This window comes from Leucoraja erinacea, chromosome 40 (genome assembly GCF_028641065.1).
Source record: "Leucoraja erinacea ecotype New England chromosome 40, Leri_hhj_1, whole genome shotgun sequence".
NCBI lineage: Eukaryota > Metazoa > Chordata > Chondrichthyes > Rajiformes > Rajidae > Leucoraja > Leucoraja erinaceus.
The window spans coordinates 7,422,387-7,444,941 of NC_073416.1; the positions used below are offsets into that span (position 1 = coordinate 7,422,387).

The following is a 22,555-nucleotide window of genomic DNA, read 5'->3' on the forward strand; positions in this document are numbered from 1 at the left end:
TTTTCGTAAATAGTCTGGGAGCTGTCGTTAAACCATTGGGCAAAGCTCGGTACTGCCATAGCTGGCCCCTCCAGATAAATTTCAGATATTTAAAGTAATCTTTATGAATGGGTACTAAATAGTAAGCATCTTTGATATCTATGCTTGCCATGTAGTATCCCTTGGAGATCAGTTGTCTGGCAGTGACAAATGTCTCCATTTTGAAATGTTGATACTCAACAGACTGATTGAGTGATGTCAGATCAATAATAATGCGACATCCACCATCTTTTTTGGTTTTGAGAAAAATATTTGATACAAATTCTTGCGGCTCGTGTGTGGTCATTTCTATGATGCCTTTAGCCACGAGCCGATCAAGTTCAGCTTGTCCTTCTACCTTCTCAACTGCCGAGGGAAGGAACACCCTTTGGGGCATGTGCTGAACTGGCGGTTCTACGCCTGGTTTGAATTCAATCTTGTATCCACTAATACTGTTGAGTATAAACTGATTGTTAGTAAGGGAGCACCAAACATGCTTGAAGAACCTCAAACGTCCCCCTGTTAATACTACACCCTTTGTCTGTGTATGTTGACAGGAACCAGACCCACCTACCTCCATGTTCACTTGTGGGGTCGTTTCCGGTGGGTCTGGCCCAAGGTTGTCCGTGTTGGTGCTGCGGGGGGGCGGCGCATCTTCCCACGGCTCCGCCCTGGGCCCCGCTCTAAAAAAGAGCACTGGGGGTAGTGGGAGGCGGTCACCAGGCTTTCACCAGCTCGGTATCTGCTGGTGGCTGCCGAGGCGTGCGGCCAACTGGGTGTCTTCGCCCTGCTCGGTCCTGGCCCTGCCCTCATGAGGCCTACTGGTTTTGCCGCCTCTTCCAACTCCTTGAGCCTTTTGGCCAGATCCGCACCAAATAGCAGCGCCTGTCGTTCGGGCGCTGGAGCTTTACAGAGGCCGGCATATGTTGGGTTGAGGGCAGGCCTGATGTTGTCCCGCCGTAGGTTGTTTAGCTCATACGTGGTGCTGCACATCAGTGCGAGGGCATCCTGCTGGGGTATGGTCAAGTCTTCATCCCCAACGGACCGAGCAAAGGCGGTGACGGCTGCTGAGTGGAGCTTCAGGACTCGCTGCATTTTGACCTCCTGAGCCCTTATGTGCTGCCCCAGCTGGTTCCAGATCTGCCCATTTACCGTCTTGACCCTCAGCGCCTCGCAATTTTCGGGCGCGATGTAGTTGTCAAGGGCCTGCTGGACAGCCTTGTCCTGCAGCGGGTTGTTGGACAGCCTGTTTATAGTTGCCGCCATTCTGGGTGGCAACACCATCCCAGTTGTTGGTGGTGCCGCATATCGGCCCACTACACCCAGTAGCTCTTCTTCCGGCACGCCCGGCATGCTGACGATATCCTCCGCCTGCCCTTGGGATAGGCCAGCCCAGTCCTGGCCTCCCTTACTGCCCTCGAATATAGAGGGTACAGAAGGGTGTGGAGAGGAGGAGGCCAAAGCCCGTCCTCCTGGGAGATGCCGCATCTCCTCATTGATCATACGCTCGAGGAGCTGCCTCATGCAGCTTATCCGAGCGTCTCCCCTTTTCGGTGGGGGAGAGTGTTCCCGTTCCTCCGAATCATCGGAGGACACCGGCCGGTCGGTTTTCTGTGTCGCCTTCCTCCCTGTGCGGGGCGTTGAGATCTGCAGCACTGGGGGCGGCTCGGTGTCGGGTGAGCGGGAGCGTTGAAAAAGCTCCTCCGCTGCGAGAGGCTGCCGTCCCGCTATGGACCCGTCCTCGGGTGGAGTAGGGCAGGCAGTCCTCCTGGCTGGTCGCTTGCGAGAGGCCATTATTCTCTCTAGCGCGACTCTGTAACAAAAAAGACACTTACCTGAGGTCTCGTCTTTATGCTGCAGCTGGAGAGCCTGGCTCCAGCTGCTGCCGCTGTTGCACTGCTGACGTAATGCCGCGCCTGCGCGCTGGGTGGGTTCTTCACGTAGTCACTCACGTGACTCCGAAGTAAAATGAATGTTATGTTGATTGATTTTTGAGAATGTTGCCACAAAAATTACATTGTAAATAGCGATTGTCAATGACAGCTTCCATGAAATGTAAATGTGGCTGGAACTTGCCTGGATGTGTGTAAATTCAACAACTCCAAAGAAGCTTAGCACTGCACCATCCAAGATAATGTGGTCCACTTAACACCCCATCCACCATAGGGCCAGTATGTTTCTCATCTGGCCCAGCCAGAGGAATAAGAGCATCTGATGCAAGCGAACACCACCACCTGCAGGTTCCCCTCACATACCAGCCCTACTTGGAAATGCCGCCATTCCTTTCTTGTCTCTGAGTCTAAATTTTGGTGCTTTCTGCTTAATAGTACATTGCAATGAAAATTGTTTAAAAAGTCAAACTACAGGTGCTGTAAATCTGATATCAAAACAGAAGCTAATGGAAATGCTCAGCAAGTCGGAGAGTAGCTGTGGAATGAAATAACTAACGTTTCAGGTCCCAATTCTGACCAAGGTCTCGGCCTGAACTGTTTCTCCACTGCCACTTCGCAACCTGCCTCATGTTTCCAGCATTTCCTGTTTTTATTAACATGGCGAGAACTCCTTCACCAGTGGTTCGAGCAGCGTACTCGCCACTACCTTCATAAGGGGAATTAGGAGTGAACAATAAAAAAAACGCACTGATTTCTCATGGTGGAGGGCGATAGACGTGCCCCCTCCGTCGTCCTCCTGTTCTCCCCAACCAAAATATAAACTGGTGAAATCTGAACCTTGGACTGGACCCTTTCAAGATCTGTGCAGAATCATCTATTTTTTTAAAGAACTCATAAATTTCTTCATTTGGTGATTTGGAAATCAGGTACAGAATGTCACGAAAGGGGATTATGTTGTAATATGTGTACTGCTCCGCACAGGACATTATCCCGCTGCGTGATGCAAGACATTGTAATCGAATGTTTTTTTCTTGTAGTTTTCCATTTGTAACGTTGCCCCATCACCAGGTGCTTTTGTGTACCCTGACAAAAGGACAGTGCGAGTCACCGAGAGCTTCGATTGTGAGTCGGGGTTGTTGGTTACGAGGTCATGACACCTCATCATAAGTATAACTTCGGTTTTCAAAATGTATCTGTTTCCAACTTAAAGCAGGGAAATATTAATATGAAAATCACCAACTGACCAAAACTGCAAATTTACTGTATTAAACATTGGCGTTACCCGTGAACTTCCCAGTCCTCATACGGACGAGGGATGGAGAAATGAGCAACACATTCCAAAACCTTCAAAAGAAGGACATTTTCTTATATAGGGCCAAATCTGGGTGAAACCGGGAACTGGAACCCTAACTGCGATGAAGGTAGAAGACCATAAATGTTCAATATATTTATAAATTAACCGGTCTTAAATAACATAAAAGAATGTCAACCAGTGTTGTGGTGTCAAATCTTCTGCTCATAGAGTTTACATGGGTCCTAAGAGATACCGTGGGTCGTCTATTAAAAAATAATGGGCGGCACAGAGCCGCTGCCTCACAGCGTCAGAGACCCGGGTTCGATCCTGGTGCTGTCTGTGTTGAGTTTTGCACGTTCTCCCAGTGACCGTGTGGGTTTTCTCCGGGAGCTCCGATTTCATCCCACACCCCAAAGACCTGCGTGTTTGTAGGTTCATTGGCTTCGGTAAATTGACCAGAGTGTGTAGGGAGTGGATGAAAAAAATTGGATAGCATAGAACTAGTGTGTGAACTCCATGGGCCGAAGGTTTTATTTTCCGTGTTTTTCTTAAGTACTAAGAATGGGACAGAGTGCTGGAGTAACTCAGCCGGTCAGGCAGCATCTGGAGAACATGCATAGGTAACGTTTCGGGTCGGGATCTGTTTCAATGTATTTATAAAATCGACTGTTCTTAAATACTATAAAGCAATATCCCTCTTCACGCTCAAATAAAATAAAAAAAATACTGCTGTCAGTTTTGAAATGTGACCATGTTTAAAAATAACAGACACACAGCCATTTCATATTTTCTTTTCTCCCGCTACCATGAACCATCTATCTTGCACCGATGTCTGGAGTGTCACATGAAATATCTGGCGCCGAACAACAGAAGCCTTCTTGATTGGTTCGGCCGCTTATAGTAGGAAAGATACTTCCGCAGCTCAGCTCCTGATCGGTCAATTTACCGAGCCCCCTCCCCTCTCTCCGTCAACCTTGGTTGACAGCCACTGCTGCATCAATATAAACCCAGCAGAATGAAGGTGAGGATGATTGCACTGTTTTAACAGGGTACCTGCGATGTCTTTACTTCTAAAGCTAGCTAACCGCTTCCCCGTGTGCGGCAGGTATGTTGCAGGGATGCTGGCGAAGCCGGTTCCGGCCAACAGTCCGTCAACTCTTGCTGACATGCCGGGTCCTAGCGCCGTCCGTTTTGCCTACGATCTCTTCTTCAATAAAGGGATTTCCAGGTTACATGAGCTGCAGGTAAGAACAACTTGTTCTAACATCATTAAAAACACATCCAGACTGAATGGCAGTTCAATGATGTTTGGGTGTTGCCTGACTTGCTGGGTATTTCCAGCACATTTTACTTTTATTTCGGAATTCCAGTATTTTGCTTCTAATATTTTGCTGTCCCTGTTTAATTAGGGGTTCCTTTCAGGATATCAGAGACTTGACTGAAATATCAGTTCATAGTGCTACTTGCTAACTGTATTCAGAATCACACAGCACAACAAAGGAGAAGGCTATTTGGCCCATTAAGACTGAGCCAACTCTGCGAAAGCTCTCCATTGGCTCCACACACTCCACAGCCTGGCACATTGCCCCTTCTAGTGTTTCCGTGATTTCCCCCTTCCTATTGTAAGCATCTCTAAATTATCTCTCCTATAATCTGATTAAAATTAAAATATTCACAAATATTAACTATTTTTTATTAATTTGGGTAATAGCCCTGCCAATCCCCAGCAGAAGCTCATGGTAAGCTGCCTACTTGACCCGCTGAAAATGATCTCAAGGTGTTGTTGGCTCAGAAATCCCTATGCTAAGGACAGGACTAGAAACATAGAAAAATAGGTGCAGGAGTAAGCCACCTTTCCCTTCGAGCCAGCACCGCCATTCAATATGATCATGGCTCATCATCCAAAGTCAGTACCCTGTTTTTGCTTTTTCCCCATATCCCTTGATTCCTTTCACTCGAAGAGCTAAATCTAACTCTTAACTCTCTCTTGAAATCTCTCTGGTGCCGCTAGACGTAGGAGGGTTGGGCCTGTGTAACCACCTCTCTATGCTTCACTAGTGCAATGTCTTAAGGAGGAAACATGGGTGGCATTAACTAGAGTCATACAGCACGGAAACATGCGTTTGGCCCATATCCCTCTAAAACTTTCCTATCGTGTACCTGTCGAAATGTCTTTTAAATGTTGTTATAGTGCCTGCTTCAACGATCTCCTCTGGCAAGCTCGTTCCATGTACTCACCACCCTCTGTGTGAAAAGGTTGTTCCTATTCTTGTTGCAAGAGATTGGATTGAATTGCTGGTACAATTGACATAAATATATTATGAATAAAGACCCTTCTGCAAATAAAAGTCTCAAAAAGCCAGCAACCTCTCACCTCAACAAATGTCAATCTGTTTTATTTTTTAAATAAGTCAATTATGGGTGGCATTAACTAGAGTCAACACATGGTGTACGGACATTGTTAGGATTGGTAGTCACTGCACTGCTCTGCTGACCTGGGATACCTGATGATAAAGTGCAGGCCCTTCTATCTGCCCAGAGAATTCACATCGACTGTTATCACTGCAGTCTATGTACCCCCGGACGCTAATGCCAGGCTAGCAGTGGAAGAGCTGCAAGCTACTATCAGCAAACAACTAACTGCACACCCAGAGGGGGCATTTATTGTTGCGGGTGATTTCAACCACTCCAACCTTAAAACTGTACTCCCCAGATTCCATCAGCATGTTTCCTGCCCAACCAGAGGAAACAATATTCTGGACTTAGTATATACTAATATTACTGAAGCCTACAAAGCCCTCCCCCTCCCCCACCTTGGACAGTCTGACCACCTCTCTCTGTTCCTGCTCCCCAAATACACACCTCTGGTCAGACGTGTGAAACCAACCGTAAGGACAGTGAAGGTTTGGCCTGAGGGGGCTGTCTCTGTTTTACAGGAACAGTTTCATCAAACAGACTGGAGTCTGGTTGCCACGCAGGCCACCTTTAACTCCCAAGTGGACATCAACTCATACACCTCAACCGTTGTGGACTATATAAAATTCTGCACTGACAACGTCACTACCCACAAAGAGATAAAGACCTTCCCTAACCAGATGCCGTGGATGAGCAGGGAGGTCAGACTACTGCTGAAGGCTCACAATGCCGCTTTCAGATCTGGCAACGCTGAGGGATACAGCTCATCCAGGGCCAATCTGAAAAATGGAATTAGGAATGCTAAACTCAATCACAAACGGCGGATTGAGGAGCATTTCCAAAACAACTCCGACCCCAGGCGCATGTGGCAAGGAATCAAATCCCTTGCCGATTACCAGAAAGTTAACACCCCTCCCCCAGACAACGCCACCCTCCCTGATGAGCTAAACCATTTCTATGATCGCTTTGACCGGGACAACAAAACTCCAGCCATCAAAGTTGCTCCACCCCCGTATGAACAACCCCTCAGTCTCTCCACCTCTGCTGTACAAGATGCACTGAGCAAGGTGAATGAGCACAAAGCTGCCAGCCCCGATGGCATCCCCGGGCGGGTGCTCAGGGCATGTGCTAGACAACTATCCCTGGTCTTCACTGACATTTTCAATCTGTCACTAGCCCAGGGTGTTGTCCCCACTTGCCTCAAGACATCAACCATCATGCCAGTGCCCAAACAGTCAGCTACAGGGAGTCTCAACGACTTCCGCCCAGTGGCACTCACCCCTGTCATTGCAAAGTGCTTTGAGCGGCTGATCTTGGCTCACCTCAAAGCCAGCCTCCCCCCCACACTGGACCCCCACCAGTTTGCCTACCGGACCAACAGGTCTACAGAGGACGCCATATCGGCGGCCCTACACTCTGCCCTGACCCACCTGGACTACAACAACTCCTACATCAGGCTGCTGTTCATTGATTTCAGCTCTGCCTTTAACACTGTCATCCCTGCCAGCTTGATCACCAAACTCAGCGGACTTGGCATCTCCACCTCCCTCTGCAATTGGACACTGGACTTCCTCACCAACAGACCACAGTCTGTTAGGGTCAATAACCTCACCTCCTCCACTATAACACTGAACACCGGCGTGCCACAGGGCTGTGTGCTCAGCCCTCTCCTCTACTCCCTCTTCACCCATGACTGCATCCCTAAGAATGGCTCCAACGCCATCATTAAATTTGCCGACGACACCACGGTGGTAGGACTGATCAGTGACAACGACGAGTCAGCCTACAGGGATGAGGTCCAGCACCTGACAACCTGGTGTGCCAACAATAACCTCGTCCTCAACTCCAAGAAGACGAAGGAAATTATTGTCGACTTCAGGAAGAACAGAGGGGGCAGACATACCCCCATCCATATAAACGGGACTGAGGTGGAGCGCGTCTCCAACTACAAATTCCTCGGGGTACACATCTCGGAGGATCTGTCCTGGTCCCTCAACACCTCCAAGCTGATCAAAAAGGCGCAGCAGCGCCTTTACTTCCTGAGGAGGCTCAAGAAAGCTCACCTGTCCCCCCAGATCCTGACCAACTTCTACCGCTGTACCATCGAAAGCATCCTGACCACCTGCTTCACGGTATGGGACAGTAGTTGCACTGTAGCGGACAGGAAGGCACTACAACGGGTGGTGAAAACCGCTCAGTACATCATCGGTGCCCCGCTCCCTGCCATGGATGTCCTCCACCGATAACAGTGTCTGAGACGGGCCGGGAAGATCATCAAAGACCCCTCCCACCCCAACCATGGACTGTTTGCCCTCCTCCCATCAGGGAGGCGGTACAGGAGCCTCAGGTCTCATACTAGTAGGATGAGGAACAGCTTCTACAACAACACTATCACATTGCTAAACTCGGAGTCCCGCCGATAGATTTCTCCAGTCTCTCCGTCCACATTGTTTGATTATTCTGTATTTTTATTTCTATATTGCACTATTACTACGGACTGACGCTAAACTGCATTTCGTTGTACCCATACTTGTATCTGTGCAATGACATTAAAGTTGAATTGAATTGAATTAATGCCCAGTTAGCTGCTGACTCTGGGACACATGGATCTGCAGGTTGGGGGATGATTTGAAGGAAATAGACCCTGTTGTGCTGTTGGTTGGTTGGCTTGGGACCCTCTTTTGAAATGGCCTTCTTCGAGGTCCTCTGACTCAGGCTGAACTGGGGAACTGAAGGGTTAAACGGTCACCATATTAACATCCTTGGCCACATTCCCATCTGAAGAAGTGTCCCGACCCAAAACTTCTGAGGTGGGAGGTGCTGGCATTGGGAGGGTCCAGAGGAGGTTTAGAGAATGATCCCAGGGATGATTGGGTTAATATATCAGAAGCATTTGATGGCTCTGGGCATGTACTCACAGGCGTTTAGAAGGATGATGGGAATCTCATTGAAATCTAGTAATAATGAAAGGCCTGGAAAGAGTGGATGTTTCCAGTGGTGGGAGAGTCTAGGACCAGAGGGCATGGCCTCAGAATAAAAGGACGTACCTTTAGAATGGAGATGAGGAATTTCTTTAGCCAGAGGGTGAATCTGTGAAATTCATTGCCACAGACGGCTGTGGAGTCCGAGACATTGGGTATTTTTAAAGTGGAGACTGATAGGTTCTTGATCAATAAGGGTGTCAAAGGTCAAAGGGGAGAATGGGTTTGAGAGGGAAAAAGAGATCAGCCATGATCAAATGGTGGAGCAGATACGATGGGTAGAATCGCTTAATTCTGCATCTGTGTTATGGTCACCTAACCACGTTTTCCAGAGATGCTGCCTGACCCACTGAGTTACTCCAGCATTTTGTGTCTTATTTTGTAAACCAGCATCTGCAGTGCCTTGTTTCTCTCTTCTTCATCCTCCCTCTTGTTTAACAGCTTGAGGGCAAAGCGAAGTACGGGCCAGTGTGGAAGGCCCGTTTTGGTCCTATCCTCACCGTACACATTGCAGATCCAGCGTTAATCGAACAAGTCTTGCGGCAGGAGGGCCAGCACCCAATCCGATCGGATTTGTCGTCTTGGAAAGATTACAGGCAGCACCGAGGACACGCGTACGGGCTCCTCACTGCGTGAGTAGATCACCGTGGCTGGGTGTCTCTGCACCTGCTCAGGGGAGGGGTTAGACTCCAGGCCTGCCCCCGTGCCTCAGACCCTTCAGTACAAATGGAAGCGTGGGTGGTGGAGTGCTCCTGATACCCTGGCAAACAATCTGCAGCAGAAAACAAAAATGCCATAAACACTCAGCAGGTCAGGCAACATCCTTGGAGAAAGAAACAGAGTTAATGTTGTAGATTGATAATCTTCCATGGATGTTGCTGGGCTGCCCAGTAATTCCAGCTTTTTTGGCTTTGTTTCAGATTTCCAACATCCGCTAGGTTTTTTTTATTTTTGGGGTCATGTACAGATAGACAATGTGTTTTATTGTTTCCTTTATGGGAGTTAGCCAGACGTTTCTAAAGGAAGAATATTAAAGCGAGCGACTGGGGCAGATCAGAGAGGATCATATTGAAAGGTGGGGCAGGCATGTGGGGCCGAGCGGCCTAGTCCAGTCACTGCACAATGCAGTCAATTGGTACCCAGACCTGCGGATGGCAGTGCCAGTGAGTGTACATGACGGTTCTCCCACCTGAACTCGGAGTCTTTCTTTCTTGCAGGGAGGGCGAGGAGTGGCAGGAACTCCGCAGCACACTCAGCAAGCACATGCTGAAGCCCAAGCAAGTGGCGGCGTACGACGGTGTCCTTAACAACGTCATCACTGACCTGGTCCTTCGCCTGCGTCAGCAGAGGGCAAGCAGCAGCCGCCTCCTGGTCAGGGACTTGGCTGGCGAGTTCTACAAGTTTGGATTGGAAGGTGAGGGGTAAAGAATCAGCAGCTTCTTCCCACTCCACCTTCAGACCCTGCTCCAGCCCAGCTTTGATGAATGGTCTTGGATCTCAAGCGTTCACTCTGTTTCCCTCTCTGTGGGTGCTGTCTGACCTGCTGTGTATTTCCAGCACTCTAATTTTATTTCAGATTTCCAGCATCTGCAGCAACTTTCTTCATCAATTCAATCCAACCGTTCTTGCCGTGGGGGAGATGGTATCTTAATCCAAGTGGGAATCTCGGAGGATGGGCCTGTTTTGTTTTTGCATGCTCTCCCTTCAACTACAGCAGAGTGTTCAAATTCCCTGCCATGACAGTAGAATTGGTAGGGGCAGCCAATGATGCCCTTATCCCGGGCTCCCGTGGTGTATTCCGATCATCCCTCCTAGTGCCCGGCAGGGCGGCGTTAACGGCCCACTATGCTGAGCCCCAAGATCAACACTCTCTGATTTTGTGTCCTCCTCTGAACCCCTCCCTTGCCATCATCACCAAAGCAGCCAGCCAGGTCTTTGTGGTACCACTGCCCGTGGGATCTTGCTATGCATGCTGGCGGCCATGGGTCATTCATTACAGCGCAGTGGCTGCATGACACGAGATGCAAATCTCTTTGGGACATCCCAAGCTTGTGAGAGATGCAGAAGAAGTGGGGGTGAGGTCCCACGCTGTGGCCTGATGTAAGCTCTCAGTGAAGAGACCCTGAGGGCAGCTTACCAAGACCACACTCCTGGATCTGGAGTAAGATGAAAGGACCTTCTGATGCTTTGGGCTAAATTCATAAAGAACCACACGACTCAAATGTTAATTCACTGCCCACTCTTCCTAGGTATCTCCGCGGTGCTTTTTGAGACTCGGATTGGCTGCCTCAAGACGGACGTTCCCAAAGAAACAGAAGACTTTATCCAGTCAATTAACACCATGTTCCAAATGACGCTCCTCACCATGGCCATGCCCAAGTTCCTGCACAAAATCTACCCGGGACCCTGGCAGACATTTGTCGCCTGCTGGGATTACATGTTCGCCTTTGGTGAGGAGTTTGTGTTGTCAATATGTTGAGGCTGAGGGATTGAAGCAGGAATGTTGTCTGAGTGAGGTTCTCTTTGTAGGTGGTAGAGACCGATGAGAGCGAAGAGAGAGAGACATAAAGATACGGGGAGCTGCAGATGCTGGAATCTTAAACAAACCATTTAATATTGGATGAGCTCTTTAGACTTTAGAGATACAGCGCGGAAACAGGCCCTTTGGCCGACTGAGTCCGCACCGACCAGCGATCCCTGTACACTAATATTATACTACACACACTACGGACAATTTACAATTTTACAAAAGCCAATTAACCTACAAACCTGTACGTCTTTGGAGTGTGGGAGGAAACCAGAGCACCCTACTCCATACAGACAGCACCCATAGTCAGGATCGAACCCGGGCCTCTGGCGTTCTAAGGCAGCAACTCTACAGCTGTGCCACCGTGCCGCTCACAGTAATCCTAGTGTGAAACATTTGCTGCATCTCTGGAGAACATACATAAGTAACGTTTCGGGTCCAGACCCTTCTTCCTGGGATTGACTCTGCAATGTTAGGGTTGAGCAATAAATGTTGGTGTTACCAGTGATGCCCACATCCTGAAAAATGAATACATTTATAAACTGCAGAGACTCCCCCAGCTTGTTTTGTGAAGTGGCAATTGGGGAGGCGATGCAGTTGGATGTTTCTCCCCAAAACTTACAATGCCTTCACTGTGCAGCCAAAGGACACATCGATAGAAGGATGGTTGAAGTTCAACACAAGTTAGCAAGAAGCCAACCAGTCGAGGGAACGTACCTGACCTACTTCCTTTCCACCCAGAAGCTCCCGATGAGAACCATTTATGGAAATGTCACCGAGTTGCTGCTGGCTGGTGTGGACACTGTAAGTGCGTGTGACTAGTTGCTTACATGAGCTTCAGGTTCTATCATCGGTAGAGTGGTGGGGGTGCAAAGTTGCAGATTGGGCAGGACCTGTGGGTCACACCCACACACCTACCCAGGGTTTCAAACACGTGTATATTCACTGCAATTTCTTGTCTCTCTCAGAACGTCTCAAAGTGCTTCACTGCCAGTGGCGTACTTCTGAAGTGTTGTCACTGTATGCACAGCAGGCTTCCACAAACCCACAAAGTGATAACGATCATGTAGTTTATGTTTGAAGAGATGTTGTTTGTGGGATAAATACTGACCACAATTACCCTTTTCAAAATATTAGGATTTTTAACATTCGTGTGTAAGTGCAGACAGGGCATTCGTTTAAGATTAAGTACAGGCACTGAACTTCTGACCATGTAGCACTCCTTCGACATCACGCCCCTCTAATAGTGTTGCACTCCCTTGACATTGCCCCCCTGTGACAGTGCAACACATCACCCCTTCCTCCTCCCAGAATGTGGCACTCCCTGAAAGTGCAATGTACCTCTCTTGGACAGCACACTACTCATTTCCCCTTTGACAATGCAGGGGGGACGTGCAAACTCCTCGCAGAGAGCACCAGAGGCTGGAATTGAACCGGGATTGCTGGAACTGAGAGGCAGCAGCGCTATCAGCTGCACCAATGTGCCCCCCCCCCACCCCCTCCCCCCAGTGGAAATACTGACAGCTAACCTGGGATCTCAGTGTTATACCAGCTGGCCGACCTTATCTTCAGTGCTAGCCCTGATTTAATCTGTGTTCCCTCTCCCATTTGGATAGATTTCCAGCACAATGTCATGGAGCCTTTACGAGTTGGCCCGGCACCCAGATATTCAAGCAGCCCTGCACCGGGAAATAAGAGAGACGGTTGGCGACAAACCCATCCCTTCAGCTGCTGACGTGGCAAAGATTCCGCTTCTGAAAGCTGTTGTGAAGGAAATACTGAGGTGAGGGGGTGAGAGTGGGTGTTGCTACCTGGCAGCTGTGGGTGCCTTCACAAGACAGTTGATTTCCTCGCCTGTCACCTCCCGGCCCGTCACCTCCGTCTCCACTATCTCCTTGTCCGTCACCTATTTGGCATTTCCTCCTCTGATCTTGTTCTGAGATTTGAAGAGAGGTAAGCTGGTGGCACAGTGTTGCACCTCTCCTTTCCTTTCCCCCCCCCAACCTTTGGTGTCATGACTGAAAGCTGAAACACATGTGTAATGTACCATTTCTGCACTTTCTAGGCTTTACCCTGTAATACCAGGTAATGCCCGTGTGATTCCAGATAAGGATATCCAAATTGGAGAATACATCATTCCGCAAAATGTAAGTGCAGAGATTCTTAAGATTTTTTTCATTTAAAAAAAGCCCCTGCAGTGGCTTTGGAGTGTTTTACTGTATATACTTCTAACTAGTTGATTCAAATAGTATGTTTTAAGAAAACACCGAATTGTCAGAAGCAGAAAATGTGCAGGTAATCTTAACAGTAAACTAGAACAACGCCTTGTATTCTGTGTGGGGAACATCCGTCCAGCATTCACTCACGGCCTGCTGCCAAGGTACACCCTTGCATTCTGTGACAGGCCCCAGCCCTTAAATTTGTCAGTGACAGTCGGATTGGAGTTCTTTTGAAGGCCTGGCTTTGGAAGCCACTTATAGGAGAGTGGCAGCAGTGACCCATGAGTATCACTCTTCCCTCAGTTGGGTAATTAAGGCCTGAGTCTGGAAGGGTGACACTCTGTGGAGTTGAAGAGCTGTCAGTTGCTACTCAAAAATGAGCAGTCAGTTGGCCCAATCATTCTATGAGAGCTCTTCATATAGTTAAATGCAGCTTTTACAATTTCAAATCCCTTTAAGCATTCTATTATGCATGCAGAAGACTATGTAATATAGTTGATGAGAAAAGTGATTGTGACTTTGAGCAGCAACTTGTCACTAAGACACTCAAAGTTTTCTCCGAGCACCCTGGTTTGTTTGGTTAATCTTGAAGTTATGTCCACTATGTGTGAGGTAGGATTCTCCAACTCAGGTCTGGTTCTTATGCTCTCTGTCCTTATGCCTAGACTCTGATCACTCTGTGTCACTACGCAACCTCACGAGACAAAGAGGTCTTCCCCAACCCTGACTCATTCCAGCCGATGCGATGGCTTCACAAGGACGACAATTTCCATCCTTACGCCTCCATCCCCTTTGGTTTTGGGAAGCGAAGCTGTATCGGAAGAAGAATTGCAGAGTTGGAGGTCTACCTGGCTCTGGCAAGAGTAAGTTGGATTTGAACTCTGTGTTGAATGTAGGCTCTGCTCGGCATGAGAGAGGGTAGCGTGATGGTCGAGAAGCAGAAAGTGCGAGTTTAAATCCCACTTTGAAAACTGGAAATTTAAATTCAGTTCATGAAATAAAAAGTCAGTATCAGTGCCAGTGACCATGAGTCTACCAGCCTTATTTTGAAAGATAAAAGCAATCACGAGACAGATTTGCTGTACTTGGCTTGTCTGGCTTTTATGTAACTCCAGACCCATAGTCTGTTACATGGGGGTAGGAGGAGGCTATACAACCCCTCCCTCTGGCCTGTCACACCACCCGGTCAGACTGCAGCTGATCTCTGCCTCTGAGCCCATTTTCCCTCTGTAATTATACAAAGAAAACCCATCCATCTCAGGCGTGAGGAGGGAGAATTCCAGATTGGCCCAAATCTCTGTGTGAGGAAAAAGCTCTGGCTCAGATTTTAAGTTTGTGGCCCATGTTCTGGACTCTTTCTCCAACCAGAGGAATAGTCATTGTAAATGTTTGATACTGTCTTCATGACTCAATAACACTTTATTGTCATATGTACCTGGGTACAGTGAAATGCTCGGTTTTGCATACAACCCGGTAAAATCGTACAGCAGGCCTCACCTAGGCAGTACACAAGAGTCGCCACATTTCTGACGTCAACAAAGTTACAAAAGTTCACCAAACAGTTCTATCTTGTGCTTGCCGCCGCACGCGGCAGTGGGCCACCCCCCGCCAGGTCCCCTCCTAAACAGCTGGTACTTGCGGACTAACCCTTGAAATGCCGTAACGTCTATGACAAATGCAAGGTCCTGACAGATGTGCAGAATCCACCCTGGATGAACAACACCGAGCCTGACATGCCATTTCCTTTTCAGATCCTGACCCACTTTGAGGTGAGACAGGAGATCAAAGGCAGCATCGTAAAACCCATGACCAGAACTGTGCTGGTGCCAGAGCAGCAGATCAATCTTCAGTTTATTGACAGATGAACGGGTGTACAGTGAACAGCTCCAGTACCACGATGAGAGAACCCAAACCCACTGATCCCAGCTTTAACTCTGGCCAACAAGATTTTTTCTGGGACTTTACCAAGTGCTGTCTGGAAGTCCTTAAAGCAGCTACAGACATTCCCCTGGCTCATCACCACTTCAAAAAATAACGTTATCAGCTTTGCCAAATCTGAACAGCTTGGTGTTCAGTCAATCACTCCAGACATGATTGTGGACCCCAGTAACTTCCCCAACAGTGTATTGGTCTGCAGTTGTCTGCTTCCCCCCCCCCCCCCCCCCCCCGTCTCCTTAAACAGAGTGAATGCACAATTGTCCAACCTGAAGAAATGTTTCCCAAATCAAGAGAGCTTTGGAAAATCATAGGTCATTTCCCCATAGGGTGGAAGAGTCAAGGACTAGAGGGTGTAACTTTAAGGTTAGAGAGGCAAAGTTTTTAGGAGATGTGGGGGGATGTCTTTTACAGAGGGTGCCTGGAATGTGCTGCTTAGAATGGTGGTGGTGTAGGCAGATACGATAGCGGTGTTTAAGTTGCTTTTAGATAGGCACATGGATATGCAGGGAATAGAGGGATATGGTTCACATACAGGCAGTGGAGATTTGTTTATCTAGGCGTGTTACACAGTTCAAGCAGTGGTGAAAATTCACCCGAATTAAGAAAGAGAAACAGATTTGCTTTTCCAAAGCACCTCCACATCCCTTTCAGGATGCCCCAATGTGTTTTGCAGTGAGTGCTGTGGCTGTCTTCACTGTTGTGATACAGGTATGTGGTCAGTACTGAATTCCTGTCAATTTTATATCTCCTCTTCACTGATGGCCTTCATTTATTTTCTACATTTTGGAGTTCAGCTCTGAGCAACTCATCAAGATTTTTTCTATTGGTCTTTGTGGATAATGATCATTATTTTGAAATTCTGCTCTTTGTGTTATTTGTATTGGTAACAGATTAAAAAATGGTGTCAAATCATTATCTTTTTGCAGTGTGGCTGTTCACTAATAACAAAAATGTTTTATCTGGAGTGGATGTGATTGGGATACAAGTTGTCGTGTTCATCCATCTCCCTCATTGCACCATCGGTGCTTCTCCCCCGGCGAAGGCATCACTCACTTTGCTCCAGTGTATGCTTGAAAACGCCATACATGAACGATCGCCCATAAATGGTGATGTTCTTCAAGGCACCCTCTGTAGATACTTAGATCTAGGGACTTCTGCTCCAAGCTGGAGGATGAGACGGATGTTCGGCAGCTGTAGCGGGGCTTGAATGCCATCACCTCCTACAAGGCGAAATCAGGAGGCAGCTCCAATGTCAGCGAAGCATCACTCCCTGACGAGCTCAATGCGTTTTACGCACGCTTTGATAGGGAGAATACTGATGTGCCTTCCCGATCCCCCATTCGCCATGATGGCATTTCGGTCTCAGTCACAGAGGCCGACGTCAGAAGATCCTTCAGGGGGGTGAACCCTCGGAAAGCGCCTGAACCTGATGGTATACCCGGCCGTGTTCTAAAAACCCGTGCAGACCAACTGGCGGGAGTTTTTACGGATGTTTCCAGCCTCTCATTTCTGAGGTTCCCACCTGCTTTAAAAGGGCATCAATAATACCGGTGCAAGGTGACGTGCCTCAATGACTATCGACCAGTGGCACTAACGTCTGTGGTGATGAAGTGCTTTGAGAGGTTGATCATGGTGCAAATCAACTCATACCTCGACAAGTGGTTCTCCACTCTGCTCTGGACCACTTGGACAACAAAAACTCATATGTCAGGTTGTTATTCATTGATTACAGCTCGGCATTTAACACCATCATCCCCTCCAAGCTGGTTACCAAGCTCTCAGATCTGGGTCTCTGCGCATCTCTCTGCAATTGGATCCTCAACTTCCTCATCCACAGACCATAGTCTGTCCGCATTGGTGGAAATGTGTCAGCCTCGATAACAATCAACACGGGAGCACCTCAAGGCTGCGTGTTCAGCCCCCTGCTGTACTCACTCTACACTCATGATTGTGTAGCTGGACATAATGCGAACTCCATCATCAAGTTCGCTGATGACACCACTGTTGTGGAACGTATCACTGATGGAGATGAGTCAGAGTATAGAAGTGAGATCGACCGATTGACCAAATGGTGCCAGCACAATAACCTGGCCCTCAACACCAGCAAAACCAAGGATCTGATTGTGGACTTTGGAAGGGGTAGGATAGGGACCCACAATCCCGTTTATATGATGGTGGAAAGGGTCAAGAGCTTCAAATTCCTGGGCGTACATATTTCCAAAGATCTTTCCTGGTCCCAGCATACTGATGCAATTATAAAGAAAGCACATCAGCGCCTCTACTTCCTGAGAAGATTACGGAGAGTCGGTATGTCAAAGAGGACACTCACAAACTTCTACAGGTGCACAGTAGAGAGCATGCTGACTGGTTGCATCGTGGTTTGGTTCGGCAACTTGAGCGTCCAGGAGCGGAAAATAATGTGACCACTGCCCAGTCCATCATCGGCTCTGACCTCCCCACTATCGAAGGGATCTATCGCAGTTGCTGCCTCAAAAAGGCAGCCAACATCATCAAGGAGCCACACCATCCTGGCCATACACTCATATCTCCGCTGCCATCAGGTAGAAGGTACAGGAGCCTGAAATCTGGTACATCCAGGTTCAAGAACAGCTTCTTCCCCACAGCCATCAGGCTATTAAACTCTCCAACAAACAGACTCTGAACTGCAACAGCCTATTGCACTTTATAAGAGATTAGTATACAAACTTAAAGCACAAGGCATTGGGAGTTCAGTATTGATGTGGATAGAGAACTGGCTGGCAAACAGGAAGCAAAGAGTAGGAGTAAACGGGTCCTTTTCACAATGGCAGGCAGTGACTAGTGGGGTACCCCAAGGCTCAGTACTGGGACCCCAGCTATTTACAATATATATTAATGATCTGGATGAGGGAATTGAAGGCAATATCTCCAAGTTTGCGGATGACACTAAGCTGGGGGGCAGTGTTAGCTGTGAGGAGGATGCTAGGAGACTGCAGGGTGACTTGGATAGGCTGGGTGAGTGGGAAAATGTTTGGCAGATGCAGTATAATGTGGATAAATGTGAGGTTATCCATTTTGGTGGCAAAAACAGGAAAGCAGACTATTATCTAAATGGTGGCCGATTGGGAAAGGGGGAGATGCAGCGAGACCTGGGTGTCAAGGTACACCAGTCATTGAAGGTAGACATGCAGGTGCAGCAGGCAGTAAAGAAAGCGAATGGTATGTTAGCTTTCATTGCAAAAGGATTTGAGTATAGGAGCAGAGAGGTTCTACTGCAGTTGTACAGGGTCTTGGTGAGACCACACCTGGAGTATTGCGTACAGTTTTGGTCTCCAAATCTGAGGAAGGACATTATTGCCATAGAGGGAGTGCAGAGACGGTTCACCAGACTGATTCCTGGGATGTCAGGACTGTCTTATGAAGAAAGACTGGATAGACTTGGTTTATACTCTCTAGAATTTAGAAGATGGAGAGGGGATCTTATAGAAACTTACAAAATTCTTAAGGGGTTGGACAGGCTAGATGCAGGAAGATTGTTCCCGATGTTAGGGAAGTCCAGGACAAGGGGTCACAGCTTAAGGATAAAGGGGAAATCCTTTAAAACCGAGATGAGAATAACTTTTTTCACACAGAGAGTGGTGAATCTCTGGAACTCTCTGCCACAGAGGGTAGTTGAGGCCAGTTCATTGGCTATATTTAAGAGGGAGTTAGATGTGGCCCTTGTGGCTAAGGGGATCAGGGGGTATGGAGAGAAGGCAGGTACGGGATACTGAGTTGGATGATCAGCCATGATCATATTGAATGGCGGTGCAGGCTCGAAGGGCCGAATGGCCTACTCCTGCACCTAATTTCTATGTTTCTATGTTTCTATGTTTATCTGTTTATTTATGTGTGTATATACAGTATATGGTCTATGCTATATAAACACACTGAACTGTTCTGTATTTATGCTTACAATACTCAGTTGTGGTGCAGCAAGCAAGAATTTCATTGTCCTATCTGGGACACATGACAATAAACTCTCTTGACTCTTGACTTGATCCCTAGTAAATAGTGACAAATCCTCAGGCAATCCTGTAACTACTAGCACGTACACAATGAGCGCTATCTCATACACACACACACTGGAATACAACTCCTTACCAATATGAACACATTTCTGGCCAGGACTCGCAGTAAATACTGACACTTGCCCTGGAGAGTCACTTTAAATACAGACAACCTCTTGGCAGCAAACGTCGGTGAATGCCAACGTACTCACTAAGCACCCTAATAATACTGATGCAATCCTGAGGATACCCCGTGTACATCAACACACTCTTGGAAGCCCCTGTAAACGCTGGCAACACTCAGGGCAAGATGGAGGGAATGTTGCATTTTTGGAGGTGTCATCTTTCAGAGAGGTTGTTCACCAATGTCAATGCTGTCCTCTCAGCTGAATATGGTGATGCAGGCCAACAATATGAACACGATTGGGAGAACTCGCCATGTCTGCAATTTATCCTTCATTCAACATCTCGGCACTGGTTATCTTGTTGCTGGACCAGTGGGCAGAAACTGGAGCATGATTTCAGAAACACGTTCAACTTGAATCCTGGCTGCTGGGAAATTTGAATTCAATAATCTGGGATCAGTCTAAAAAGTCATTTCAGGAACACAACTTTAAATACGATAGAACTTTACTTATCCCAGGAGGAAAATTAATCTGCCAACAGTCCGTCACAAGAGCACAAAATACATGGAACATGAAATTAAAGTGACGAGTGGAAAGGATTCAGGATGTGCAGATTGGGGGGGGGAGGGGGCAGTCTCCGTCTCGCCCACGACAGAATGGGGAGAGTTGTACAGTTTGATGGCCACAGGGAAGGATCTCCTGTGGCGTTCTGTGCTGCATCTTGGTGGAACCAGTCTGTTGCTGAAGGTGCTCCTCAGGTTGATCAGTGTGTCATGGAGGGGGTGAGCTGTAGAGCTACAGGATTGTTGTAAAAACTCATCTGGGTTACAAATACTCCTCAGGGGATGAAATCAGCACTGCCCGTCCTGTGGCATGGCATTCCCTCAGTACTGCCCCTCGCACAGTGCGGCACTCCATCAGTACTGCCCCTCCCACAACACACTGCCCCTCCCGTAGTGGGGATCCCTTTTGATCCCGTGCTAACAGTATTGGTCATGTTTCTTCATCCAGAAGGCAGACAAAAATGCTGGAGAAACTCAGCGGGTGAAACCCTTCTTCAGACTGGTTTCGACCCGAAATGTTGCCTATTTCCTTCACTCCATAGATACTGCCTCACCCGCTGAGTTTCTCCAGCATTTTTGTCTACCTTCGATTTTCCAGCATCCGCAGTTCCTTCTTAAACATTTCTTCATCCAGATATGTTTTATTGCTCACTGAACTTTTATGGTTCTACTGACTCAGAATAATGTGTCATCAGCACATGCTGCGTGGATAAAGGGCAGGTGGCTTAGAGTGTCTGGACACCTCATGTTCACATGCTGATCTAACGGAGAGCAAAGTCCTGCTGTGACCTGCTATTGGTCAGAGGTGTCCTAGTTTTTGCTGTTTGTTTTCCAGCTGCCACGTGGACACTTTTTTTCATGTTGTGTTTTTGTTCCTGTTTTCTCTGGTGGTAAACAGAACTAACTCTGGAGCCAAGTTGTGGAGTCAGCCAACTGGGCTGGAGTTAAAGGTCTTATTCCAACTGAACAAACACCTCTTCAACTGCATCGTACCTGCCAGACCAGCCACACAGGGAATGCTGATGGTGGCACCAAACCATCGGTATGTTTGTTCTGAGGCGGTCCCGGCTAGTTTTCCTAATCCTTCCCGTCTCCTGCTGTACCGTGGTTACCCATCTCCTTCCTGAATCTCTATCCATCTGTTAGGAGCCTTTGTGCCTGGATTGAATGCACTATTTTAACAGAGATGCACCCACACACACCTGCATATATGCACTGCAGTACAAAGTGTACACAGTGTTAGTGAGGGGTGCAGGCTGTATCAGAGTTTATACACATGAAGGATGTGGGATCATCAGGTTATACAGCACAGATACAAGCCCTTCATCCCAACTCATTGCAGTTGACCTAAGTCAAGTCAAGTCAAGTCAAGTTTATTTGTCACATACACATACGAGATGTGCAGTGAAATGAAAGTGGCAATGCTCGCGGACTTTTGTGCAAAAGACAAACAACAAAACAACCAAACAAATTATAAACACAATCATAACACACATATTCTTTTACATAATAAATAATAGAAGGAAAAACGTTCTGTAGAGTTAGTCCCTGGTGAGATAGGCGTTTACAGTCCGAATTGCCTCTGGGAAGAAACTCCTTCTCAACCTCTCCGTTCTCACTGCATGGCAACGGAGGCGTTTGCCTGACCGTAGCAGCTGGAACAGTCCGTTGCAGGGGTGGAAGAGGTCTCTCATGATTTTGTTTGCTCTGGAGTTGCACCTCCTGATGCATAGTTCCTGCAGGGGGGTGAGTGAATTTCCCATAGTGCGTTCGGCCGAACGCACTACTCTCTGCAGAGCCTTCTTGTCCTTGGCAGAGCAATTCCCAAACCAGATGGTAATGTTCCCGGACAAGATGCTTTCCACCGCCGCTGCGTAGAAGCACTGGAGGATCCTCGGAGACACTCTGAATTTCCTCAATTGCCTGAGGTGGTAAAGGCGCTGCCTTGCCTTACTCACCAGTGCTGAGGCGTGTGATGACCATGTCATATCCTCAGAGATGTGGACTCCCAGATATTTAAAACAGCTCACCGTATCCACAGGATCCCCATTTATACTCAATGGAGTGTACGTCCTCGGATGATGTGCCCTCCTAAAGTCCATGATCAGCTCCTTCGTTTTTTTGATGTTCAAGAGGAGGCTGTTCTCCTGGCACCAGAGATCAGCCACCTCCTCCCGGTAGGCCTTCTCATCATTGTCTGAGATCAGGCCCACCACCACAGTGTCATCAGCAAACTTAATTATTGAATTGGAGCTGAACCTAGCCACAGTCATGTGTATACAGGGAGTACAATAGGGGGCTGAGGACGCAACCCTGGGGCGATCCTGTGCTCAGGGTGAGGGACTTCGATGTATTCCCTCCCATCTTGACTACCTGGGGCCTGGCGGTGAGAAAGTCCAGGACCCAGGCACACAGGGAGGTGTTGAGCCCCAATTCCAGTAGCCTTCCTGAGCTTGTCCCCTTTGCCTGTATTTGCTCCATGTTCCTCTAAATCTTTCATATCCATTTACGTGTCCAAATGTTGTTTAAATGCTATATTTTTACCAGACTCAAAT

The 22,555-nt window shown here is 47.9% G+C and overlaps 1 protein-coding gene across 2 annotated transcripts; it reads left to right on the forward strand.

Annotated features, from left to right (window-relative positions):
- The first annotated feature begins 1,991 nt into the window (after positions 1–1,991).
- On the forward strand, positions 1,992–15,837 carry LOC129714633 (25-hydroxyvitamin D-1 alpha hydroxylase, mitochondrial). Of its 2 annotated transcripts, XM_055664346.1 has the most exons (10): positions 1,992–4,225; positions 4,310–4,448; positions 9,042–9,232; positions 9,818–10,014; positions 10,850–11,050; positions 11,768–11,931; positions 12,744–12,910; positions 13,193–13,274; positions 14,012–14,209; positions 15,098–15,837. In XM_055664346.1, the coding sequence occupies exons 2-10, from the start codon at positions 4,323–4,325 to the stop codon at positions 15,209–15,211; spliced, it is 1,440 nt and encodes a 479-aa protein (XP_055520321.1). In that variant the 5' UTR covers positions 1,992–4,225; positions 4,310–4,322; the 3' UTR covers positions 15,212–15,837. The 2 variants fall into 2 exon arrangements, with proteins under 2 accessions (XP_055520321.1, XP_055520320.1); XM_055664345.1 differs by lacking the exon at positions 1,992–4,225 and having other exon boundaries at positions 4,236–4,448.
- The last annotated feature ends 6,718 nt before the right edge of the window (positions 15,838–22,555 follow it).